The sequence below is a fragment of the Clarias gariepinus genome, chromosome 18 (assembly GCF_024256425.1).
Source record: "Clarias gariepinus isolate MV-2021 ecotype Netherlands chromosome 18, CGAR_prim_01v2, whole genome shotgun sequence".
Lineage (NCBI taxonomy): Eukaryota > Metazoa > Chordata > Actinopteri > Siluriformes > Clariidae > Clarias > Clarias gariepinus.
The window spans coordinates 9,247,175-9,259,030 of NC_071117.1; the positions used below are offsets into that span (position 1 = coordinate 9,247,175).

The 11,856-nt window shown below is 42.8% G+C and overlaps 1 protein-coding gene across 1 annotated transcript; it reads left to right on the forward strand.

The window, feature by feature from the left end:
* The first annotated feature begins 793 nt into the window (after positions 1–793).
* dcaf15 (DDB1 and CUL4 associated factor 15) lies at positions 794–8,573 on the forward strand. Its single transcript, XM_053477613.1, has 13 exons — positions 794–921; positions 1,711–1,808; positions 2,005–2,143; positions 2,345–2,451; positions 2,876–3,018; positions 3,122–3,280; positions 3,380–3,994; positions 4,122–4,213; positions 5,388–5,510; positions 5,667–5,749; positions 5,849–5,953; positions 6,833–6,948; positions 7,492–8,573. The coding sequence occupies exons 1-13, from the start codon at positions 820–822 to the stop codon at positions 7,545–7,547; spliced, it is 1,938 nt and encodes a 645-aa protein (XP_053333588.1). The 5' UTR covers positions 794–819; the 3' UTR covers positions 7,548–8,573.
* The last annotated feature ends 3,283 nt before the right edge of the window (positions 8,574–11,856 follow it).

Below are 11,856 nucleotides of genomic sequence, written 5' to 3' on the forward strand. Positions count from 1 at the left end.
TGTTGTGTACGAAGCCATTCTTTATGTAGGAAATAGTATTATACTCAACACAAACTAGAGCAAGTTTTTTTAGCAACCAGAAACATTCATTCATTCATTTCCTATACCGCTTATACCCTTCATAGGTGAGGTACAGCTTCATGCACACAGACCCCGAGGTACAAATCGACCACCGTGCCACCCCAGAAACATTTGATGTACAACAAATACCTTTCACTTAGTACTGAGGAAATGGAACAATATAAATGTAAAGCTCATAAATACAATAAAACAGTTACCAAAGATACTTTAATTATCCCTCCTATAATGGTTATCTCTAAAGATAGGATCTGTGCAAGGCATAGTATGATATGCTAAATACCATAGATAGGCCATAGATACCATAGAAGGCCATAGAAATTAGAGTCTGACAATACTGTACTTCTATATTTGTTAAAACAGTCAGAAAATTAATCATCAGGAGTGCACATAGTTTTGGATTGTATATGCCTTTGTGAGTAATTCTTGTGCTAATGTGTGTGATTTCTGTTTTTATTATTATTATTATTATTATTATTATCATCAAATTTCATTCAAAAAACTGTCCACATTAGTTATAAACCTGAGCTCTTGTTCACTTTCTAATGCATTTGTTTCCTGATTATGTTTCCTATCAGATTCTATGTGCAGCTCTAACATCCAATAAGTAAGCGGCATCTCATTGAGTGACATTTAAACGGACCAATCAGTGTGGGGAAGCGCTGAGCTAGTAACCAATCGTTGGATGAGGTGGGCTGGACTGTAGGCACGTCTGCAGATTTTTTTTTGCAGAAGGAAAAAATGGCGCCCAGCTCGAAATCGGGAAAAGAAGACAACGGCAACAAACAAAAACAGCAACGGAAACACAAAGACCACATTGTCAAACTGCTCGCCCGTGGAAAGGTCTTGAAGCGGAGTATTTTTTCAACGTCTTGGCTTTTGTGCCGCCCAACGGCAAACGGAATTAAATGCTAGCGACGGGTACACTATTAGGGAAGCTAAACCTAGCCAGCGGTTTGGTCCTAAATTACATAGAGTCTAACTATGTAGTGCTCAGTATAGGGCGCATCAGACGTTATAATTGTGGCTATAAAAGTGCCCGGATGTGGGGAAGCACTTAGCAATTTGTGACACGGCTTTATTTGAGTATACATGTATAATGGGAGTTAAAACTAATTTATTTATGTCTCGTTGTGATTTAAGGACAATTTTTTTTTTACTTTAGATTTGTATTTTTTTTTAAAGTCGGGACTGTGCTTTTGTAATTTTTTTATAATTATTATAAGAATTTGGATAAAGTATAATTTTTTTTATTAGCCCTAGCTAAGCTAACAATAACAATAATAATTAGTACAATGCTAAAGAGATTTCCTCAGGAACTAAATACATTTAAAATAAAATCGCTTGCAGTAATGTTTTTAGTTCACCTTGTGCTTTTAATGATAATATTGGACCGCTGTCAATTCATAAATTGCTTTGATTTGTTGGAATGTCTAATAAAATGTGCAAATTTTGATGCTTAAGGCTACATATTTCTAATTTGTAACTAAATTACGACTTAACTCGTCCATTAACTGTGTTAGCATAAGATACACATGACTGCTAAAAAAAAGTTTTGATTTAACTGTTATGACATAATATTTGTCCTGTTTAAATGACGTCATCAGTGTTTGTCTGTCTGTCTGTTTCTAGCTGTCTGGACAGCTGTCTCAGAGACTGTTCCGGAAGCTGCCCCCCCGAGTGTGTGTCCCCTTGAAGGCTATAGTGAGCGAGGAGTTCCTCCGTGCGGGGTGAGTGTGTCGTCTCGTCCACTACGTCACATGACGTCCACTACGTCACATGACCGCTCTCCACCTGGTCTCGATCTCCCTCATCTTCCTTTCAGTCTAAATCACTAGGGGTGCCAAAACTTATGTACTTTTGTAAAATGAAAGACCATTGCCACTCTGCCACTGATCTCCTTTTCCTCCGTCTCATTTGTCTCAGTCACATCTTCCTCGGCTTCACGAAATGCGGCCGTTACGTTCTGTCCTACACAAGCGACTGCGGCGAGGACGATGATTTCTCCTTCTACACCTACCATCTGTACTGGTGGGAGTTCAACCTGCACAGTCGCCTCAAACAGGTAACGTACTTCCTCAGACGAGCAGAGCGGAGTCGCCCCTGCAGTGTGTGTGTGTGTCATGGACCCTCGGGGGGTGGAAACAGAAGGTTTTTAATTAAAAACATCAGCTGTTGTGTGTTATGTCTGCTCGAGCACATTGGCAGTCCAGACTCTGGTGTTTGTGTGTGTGATTAAACTTTGTTTATTGCCTCTGATTCTCAGGTGCACCATGTGAGGTTGTTTGCAGGTGAAGATATCTACACCGAGCTTTACCTGACCGTCTGCGAGTGGCACAACGATCACTCAAAGATCGTCATCTTCGGCTTCAAGTGAGAGGCTCACGGTTCTCTCTTTGTCTCGCACTGAGGCCACGCCTCCTATACTCAGACTGACACACACACACAGAGACTTTGCCTCCTATATTGAGACTGACACATAAGCCACACCTCCTTCACGCAGACTGACATACACAAACACCCACACAGAGGCCACACCTCCTATATTGAGTGCCACACAGGCCACGCCTCCTACATTGAGTGACACACACAGGCCACGCCTCCTACATTGAGTGACACACACATAGGCCGCCGCACCTACATTGAGTGACACACACATAGGCCATGCCTCCTATATTGAGTGACACACACAGAGGCCACACCTCCTTCAAAAATTCTGTTTGTTTTTGGTTTGCCCATCTGTGTACTTTGTGAAGACAGAATATTCACACTGTGTGTGTGTGTGTGTGTGTGTCAGTACTCGCAGCAGCACGGCTCTAATGAATATGATGATGAGTGATGAGAATAACAGAGACATTTACATCACTATCGCCTCCATGCCTCCTGCACAACGGTGCCAACAGTGCTGCCCCCTGCCCACGACCTCCACTATACGCACAGGTACGCACACACACACACACATATACACACACACACACACACATTAAACTACACTACTATTTCGATGTGTGATTGATGTGTGTGTGTGTGTGTGTGTGTGTAGGAGGGGAGTGTTTGGAGCATGGCTACGTCCTGAACGCTCGTTATCAGGTGGTTTATCCGTTCCCCACCTTCCAACCGGCTCTGCAGCTGAAGAAGGATCAGGTCGTCCTCCTCAACACCAGCTACTCACTGGTGGCCTGCGCCATCTCGCTCTGCTCCGGTAAGCAACCTGAGTGTGTGTGTGTGTTCAGTTTATAATTATCTTTTGTTACTGTATGTGACTGTAATAATGAACAATACTCACTACCACCCCCTTCAGGTGGAGAGCAGCAGCAGCAGCAGCAGGCGGATGTGCAGAATAATCAAATCCTGTACCGTAAACGAGCGACTCCCGTCTCCTCCTGTCCTCATCCTCCCACCCTGTCCTCATCTTCCTCTTCCTCCTCCTCCTCCTTCTCCTCTCATGGGTCACCTGACCGCAGACCGACCAATCCCCACGCGACGCCGCTCTCCCCCGGCCGTTCCCAGGCCGCCGTGCGGGCGCGCGAGTTCGCCGCCGACATCTTCCGCCGCGCCCAGGCGGGGGCAGATGGAGACGTCGAGCGGCGGAGACGGGACAGCGAGGCGAAAACCTCACGCGTGCCTGCTACAGAGTCCGAACGAAGAAGAACGGAAGAGAGGAGGGAGGACACGGAAGGGCCGTCCACCTCACAGGGGAAAGGAAGTAACCCGTCGTCCACCGAGACAGAGGACAACAACGCATGCAACACGGTCATGTCCCCGGTGTCCACATCGTCATCGTGCTCGCTCTCCCCTCGCGCTGCATCATCATCGTCGTCGTCGTCTTCATCGTCTACGCCAGAGCCAGGATACGTGAACTACACACGACTTAGATACAGACTACAGCAGCCCGGGGCGACCGAGCAGGACAACAGTAACACACACACACAAATTTTCACTTTTCACTACCATGTCATTAGTCTGTGTGTATGATTTTTAAAATAAATAACGTATTTCATGTGGAAAAGTAACACAATAAACAAACTGTCTATGTGTCGCAGGAGAAGAGGAGGATAAAGTTCAGCTCCCGTTCACCGTCTCAGACCTGAGGGGGAGGAACCTGCAGCTGGTGACGGGACAGTACACAGGGCCGGTGTGTGTGTGTGTGTGGCATTAAAGGATTTTGCTGGGAAATCACCATATAAAACCGCAGTGTTGTGAAACTTGTGAAGTATTTGTATTAGCATTTTATTTATATATATATATATATATATATATATATATATATATATATATATATCTTCCCAGGCGACTATCAGTACTACTTTCTTATACTTTTTAAGCCACTCTGGGGGTATTAATCTGTGTAAAATACCTGTTTATTCTGCTAGCTCAAGAGGGGACTGTCCGCTACTAGTTGATCGATCACGTATGACCAGGTCGGCAAGTAAACCTGGCCAGATTCCGATCGTCAAACATGGTGGTGGGGTGGTGGTGTGATGGTCTCAGGCTGCTTCGGGACCTGGACGACCCGCCATAATCGATGGAACCATGAATTTCTTTGCTCTACCAGAAAATCCTGAAGTAGAATGTTCGGCCATCAGTCCGTGACCTCGAGCTAAAACGCACTCGAGTTAGGCAGCAGGACGATGATCCAAAACACACCAGCAAGCCCACCTCTTAATAGCTCGTTTTAAAAAAACAAAACAAAATGTTGGTTTTGGAGTAAAAAACTAGTGTGGTTTCAACGTCCGGATTTAAATCCTAGTAGGACTGAGATGCTTCGTCGTGACCTTAAACAGGTTAAACACTCCTGTGTGGCTGAAGTAAAACCTTTCTGCAAAGAAGAGCGAGCCAGAATTCCTCCACAGCGATGTGAAGGACTTATCGTCAGTTCATCACAACCGCTCGACTGCAGTCGTTGCCGGCGAGGAGGGGCAAGACCTGGTATTAGGTTTAGGGGGCGATTACTTTTTCACATTTGGCCAGGCAGGTTAGGACAGCTTTTTTTTTTTCTCCACTCTCTTACTAAATGAGCTCATCATTTAAAAACTGCGTTTTGTGTTTCCTCGGGTTATCTTTGTGTGATGTTAAAATTAGTCTGATGATCTGATTAAAGTGTGACAAAAGTGAAAAATAGTCATCATCAGGAAAGGTGCAAATACTTTTTCACAGGACTATATGTCAAATTAAATTTTTGAGTTCTTTATTTTCCCCAGATCATCAGTGTGTGTGTGGTGTATGTGATGACTGTAGTTGAGAACATGGTGTGTGTGTGTGTGTGTGTGTGTGTGTGTGCGTGCCATTAATGTCCGTTTCTCCCACAGTGTGTGTGTGTGGAGCAGCTGACCCTGGATTTTGAGTATCTGATTAACGAGGTGATCCGAAATGATGCGGAGTGGGCCTCGCAGTTTTGCTCCTTCAGCGACTACGACGTCGTAATTCTTGAGGTGTGTGTGTGTGTGTGTGCACTTGGAACATATTTCCCTGCGCTGCCTAAGCAATCACTCCCCGCATTAATTTCATTGTTTTCATGTTAGTTTGCTTTTATTGCCATGACAACACTTGGCACTGTGTGTTGTTGAGGTCTGTTTCCATGGCGACAGGTTTGCCCGGAGACAAATATAGTGGTGATAAATATCGGACTTCTGCTGCTGGCCTTCTCCAACTGTGAGGAGGAACACAGCAGGTATATACACACTCACACACGCGCACACACACATACACACACAACGTGCAGATTGAATATAAATGTTATACGTGTGTGTGTGTGTGTGTGTGTTTTCAGGCCTAAATCGTATCACTCCAGTCTGCAGGTCAGCTGGGATCTGAACACGGGCGCCTGCTGCACCGTTGGGGTCGGTGAGCTCACCGAGGTTAAAGGTCAAACCAGGTAAGTGGTGTATGTTAAACGTCATATTAAAATCTTTGTGGACGTGGCTTAATTTATCCGAAAGAGCCGAGCCCTCTGTCTGAGACGAATCGTTATAAATGAACCTTGTGATTAATGAAACTTAACTTCATAAAAAAAAAACGTAAAGTTTAAAGTTTTTGTAGTCTTTGGAAATTTTTCAGTTGTTTAGACGATGGGATCAAGCATTGTGTTAGAGAAAAATCACATATTCGGGTTACTCGTTAGAACATACAGTTAAACCTTGGATTGCGAGTATAATTCGTTCTGGAAATCCAAAGCAGTCGTATATCAAAGTGAATGCAAAGTTTATGTAAAAATGATTCATACAAAATATAAAGTAAAAATAAAACAAGTTAACCTGCACTTTACATTTTAACAAAATAATCGTGGCCGGTGTGAGTGAGGAGAGGGTCGGAGGAGGATTCTTGCTTAGAACGAACTTCACACACAAAATTAAAAAAATGCCTCTTGTGCACAAACATGTAAACACGTGGTCACAGTGTTGTAGTAAACAGTACACACGAGCACGGTAGTTAACTATACAAGTGACGCACGCGCACTGAGACCAAGCATGGGAGACGATTACCCACAATCCCACAGCGAGAGAGAAAAGAACCGTTAGCTCTGTGATCATGTGACGCTTGACAGACAAAGCGCATGTGTACTACAGTACTGTCAAGATCTCGCTCGTTTATCAAGTTAAAATTGATTTTAAAAAAGTTCTCGTCTTGCAAAACTCTCGCAGACCCAGTTACTCGCAATCCAAGGTTCCACTGTATTTATTTATTTATTTTATTATTTTATTTTTTAATATATATTTTCTCTCTGTTTCGTTCCTTCTCTCTCACACTCGCTCAGTGGGAGTGTGTGGAGCTCGTACAGGAAGTCGTGTGTGAACACGGTCATGAGGTGGCTCGTCCCTGAGAGCAGCTCACGCTACATCAATCGCATGACCAACGAAGCCCTGCACAAAGGTGTGTCTGTTTGCCTGCCTGTCTCTCTCACACACACGCACACACACGCGTCATGTGATACTGTATATCAGTATTGGAAAAATTCAGTTCAGACAAACATAAATCGTGTGTGTATGTGTGTGTTTGGTGTTGCGTCGCTAATTTCCTACAGCAGCTATTTCTATCAGAACAAAATGTAAAGAACTTATTCTGCAAGATAAAAGCAGAAAAAAACTTTTACAAGTTCTAGCAAAAGTGCATCTAAAGAACCTCGTGTGGAATCTGGTTTCTCTGGCCAAGGCCATGTCATAATGTAATATTTATTATTATTATTTTATTATTTAAATTAGTTGAATGTTTAATATTGATAGCCTGTGAAGCTGATATGGCCATAAACCGTAAAACAAACAAACAAGTCCTATAGCAGCTACGACGTTAATGCCACTAACACACAGGGAAAGCATTTATCTACGAGTGTAACGTCACTTTAATAAACCGCAGGTCTAAGTGTGAATAAACCTACAGCGTTAGGGATTAACACCCGTCGTGTTGGTTGTTTTCTAGGTACCTCTCTTCAAGTGCTTGCGGACAGCGACAGAGCTACGTGGATCGTCCTGTAATGAAGAAACCATAGCATTCGCACACACACACACACACACACAGTCCTGTGAGCCATGCACATTGCTGCTGCACTAAAAATCATTCAGACTCTCTGCTAGACCGAACAAATCGTCTCTATTGATTTTTTTACTTTTTAAACAACACGTGTCTGTTTGTTGCGTATGTGATCAGTCTGTTCCACTGCTCCTCCTCAGTCAGTACCGATCATAGGTGGGGATGTTCAGATCTTACACACCCGTCACTCTAAAGATGGAGCTTTGAACCCGGACTGGTTTCTTCCGGTTTTCCATCAGATTGTCCTCCAGAGACCAGCGACTAGGATTTCCAAATCCCAGGTTTACACGATTCGAGCTCAACAAATACAAAGCTTCAGTCAGACACACTTCTAACTTTTGTAAAGTTGTTTGTACGGGGGTCATCATACACACAGTTTTGTTCATTTATTATTTATCTATTAATCCGGTCTCTCATTAGTCTAGACCAGTAGTTAGTCGTAAGATGAATTGAGGACGTGAAGGCGGCGGTAAAGCCTGGCTAAGTCTCCGGCTTTGTTCCATTCCAGCGTTTGTTTCCAGAGCCGCTACGATAATCATCGGTCCCGGAGACAAGTTTGTTCGTTATCAGAGCAAATAATAACACTAAAACATTTACGGTTTAAAAGTTAAGAACCTGAATGAATTCACACATTTGTTTTGTTGAGACAGTTTCAGGGGAGATCGCCAATGACCTCATGTAGATGCGTTACTGCAGGATACAGCGAGGACGTGGCACAGATGGCATTTACTCAACAAAATATCACAACATTGCTTCTTTTTTTTCCTTTTCTTTTTTTTTTTTAAACGTACAGAAAAGCTGTGGATAATTAAGTACACCAGTCTGTCTTTATTTTATTTCCCATTTTTTTGGTGGGTTATCTTGTTTGTTTTTTTAAATGGTGGTCATGCTGGACCGCTACAGAATATGAACAGTACTTGATATTGTCCTTTACTTGATTATTTTTTAATAAAAACAAATAATTCTAATAAGAGAGCAGTGCACTTTACTCCAAGATCACATCAAGAGAAAGACAGAGGTTCACAAGCCATTAAGTAAAGCTGAGCTGTTTGCAAAGAAAAAAAACAAAAACAAAACGGTGATATAAAGTTATCTAACAGCAATGTCAAAAACTCGTGGAGAGCATGACAAATACTGATCTCTTTGTTATTTTGGGTTATTTACATGTGATGTGACTTTAAATAACTATAGTTATATTAGAGAAATTATGTCATTTTTAATTTCACAAAAAAATTAACAAAACTTGCGTCTGTACGAAAAAAATCAAAACTGATGCTCAGAGCGTCGTGCTTTTTTTCAGCTGCTAGCGGCAGCTCAGGGTGGCAGTTTCTGGTTCGTATTCCGAGGAGAAGACAAATCATGAACGGAGAGAAATTCTAGGCGTTTTTTTGTTGTTGTTGTTCGTTTCTCTGTGTCTTGAGGTTCCACCGTACTAGTGATTATCATGCATTAGAGATTTAAAGCAATCAACATAGAGACATCATAGCGGGTTAAAACTAATTATAAGGTTTGCTGTTGTGAGGTTGTGAATCCACATCACTCGTCACAGTTAAGACTTGGAGGCGTCTATGGGATTTTTTCCATCATCTGAAGCTCCAGTGCACAGAGCTTAAGAATGTTGTCATTCTGAGTTCAAACTTTTCACATCTGAGGTGAGTTGAATTCTGAATAATTTTTTTTTTTTTTTTTGGATTGGCTGTTAGTCATGTCTCTGCTGTGTACTGAGCGTGCACAAGGGGTGTTCAAGTCAAACCGGAGACCTGTGACAGTGATGAGACTCTTAGTCGGAGTAAAACATTTAAAGGCTGCAAACATTCGGAAGGATTCTGTACGTCCGTGAGCGACGATCCCGGCCCAACATACACCAGCACCACTTGCACGTTACAGGATCTGGGATGGAAGTTACTGCTACATCCCCCGTACAGTCCTGAGTTCACTCCGTCCAAGCCATTTACACATGTTTGAGTTATTAAAGGAGTTCCTGGGAGGCCGGGGTTTCAGAGAAAAATAAAACATTTAAAAATATATATACATTATTGAGTTGAAAGATGTACAAATTATAAATAAAAATGCACAAAGCCTTTTCCTTTCGGTTTTTATTTCCTCTCTGTTGTACACTGATAGCTACATACTGAATCTCTCACAGTAAAAACTTACAGGACGCCCCAAATAACACTGTATTAATAGAAACATTATCATAAAATTATACATTTCTAATAATATTACTAAAGTGAGACAATTTCACTCATAGAGAACATTTTAGTCACAAAGTTGTGTAGAAATACAGCTTTTAAAAACCAACATAAAAATCTCTTTCGACTAATACTCGACGAACATTTTGAAAGCATAGTACGATATTTTTCAATACGGCTGCACACACCTACTGACGTATCGAACGCTCCGATTGGCCACGTCACTGTAAAACCACCGACCGATCCCACGATAAAGCCACAAGAGATTAGCTGCTAACTGACTATTACAGCTGCCGTTAGGAACAGGCTCACAGTCACTGTGTACAGACAAGAATTCAGTGTGTGTGAGAAAACAATAAAGACGGTGTGTTTGGCGTCCAGCACTTTACAGGACAGAAATGACTTGTCGCCTCCTGTGCGATTTGGGCCTGTTAGACTCGTAATGATAAATTGTTCAGATCAGCTTAAGCCCTAAGGTATTAGATGAGTATAATCCATTCAGGATGAGGACGACGGCCTCGGGCGAGCTTATAAAACAGTCTTTCCCACTCCAAAGGCAGAATAATGGAACATACAGTATACTGTACTTTATATGAAATTTCTGCTAAAAGTAATCATACAAGATGAATCTGTGGTCACAGTCCTGTGTTTCTAGTTTGTACTTTTCTAGCTGCATTTTGTAAAAAAGTTTTCAGCTGTGAAGTTGACTATCCAACACAACCCATCCAGCTTCTGAAGATGAGCACTTCATTCAGCTTTTAAAAGTGGGATCCATCTGACCCCAAGCCCATGATACCCTGTTTTTGAAAGTCATCCACCTGAATACCTTTGGAACCCTCCATCTGACCCTGTCCCCTCAGTTTCCTAAAGTTGTCCAGCTGACCTTTTCCAGTCAACCTTGTCCTCTTTGTTTTCCAAAGCTCTTCAATTGACCCTGTCCCCTCGGTTTTCTAAAGCCATCCGATTGACCCTGTCCCTTTGGTTTTCTAAAGCCATCCGATTAACCCTGTCCCTTCGGTTTTCTGAAGCCATCCGATTGACCCTGTCCCTTTGGTTTTCTGAAGCCATCCGATTGACCCTGTCCCTTCGGTTTTCTAAAGCCATCCGACTGACCCTGTCCTTTAAGTGTTCTAAAGCATTCCAACTGCCCTTGTACCCTGGGTTCTCTGGAGCCATCCAGTTCACCCTGCTCCCCTCTGTTTTCTAAAGTTATCCAATTGACTATCCCCTTTAGATTTTAAAGACATTTAACAGACCATGTACTCTCGGGTCTCCAGAGCCATCAAGTTGACTACGTCGTCTTTGTTCTCTACAGCCATCCACTCGACACAATACCCTAGTTACGCTGAAGCCCTTCAGTTGACCCACTTCTTATGGATCTCTGGAGTTGTCTGGTTGACCCTGTCCCCCTGGTTCTCTGGAGCAATCTACCTGACCTGTTTCTCTGGAGCTATCTATCTGACCCTGTCCCCTCGGTTCTTTTGGGTCATCCAATTGATCCTGTTTACTTGATTTTTCTGGAGATGCACGCTTTCATTCCAGCTGCTTTTAAAAGCTATCCTACCCAACACCAGCTCCTTGGTTCCCCCTCAGATTTCCGGAGCCATCCGACTGACCCTGTCTTTCAAGCTAACCAGTTGCCCCTGTTGCCATGATTCCAAGGAGCCATCCACCTGATAGTGTCCCCACGGGTGTCTGGAGCCATCCATGTGATCATGCCCCCATGGTTTGCTTTATCCATCCACCTGATTCCATTTACTTAAGTTATCTGGAACCATAAACCCGAACTTTGGCATCAGTTCTGTGGAGTATCCATTGTTTCAAGTCCTCAGATTAAAAAAATTTAACAAATCATCTGCCTGGCCACACAAACACAAAATCCTTTTTAAGCAATAACCCCAACCCTGCCCCTTGAGCTATTTGGAAAAATCCATACCTGACCACACCTGCTCACGTATTTACAGCTCTACATCCCTTAGACTACAGTAAAATATTAAAATACTCTAATATTTCAGTTAAGATCCTTGAATAGCACCAAAACTGGTTGTTTGTAAATGTAGCA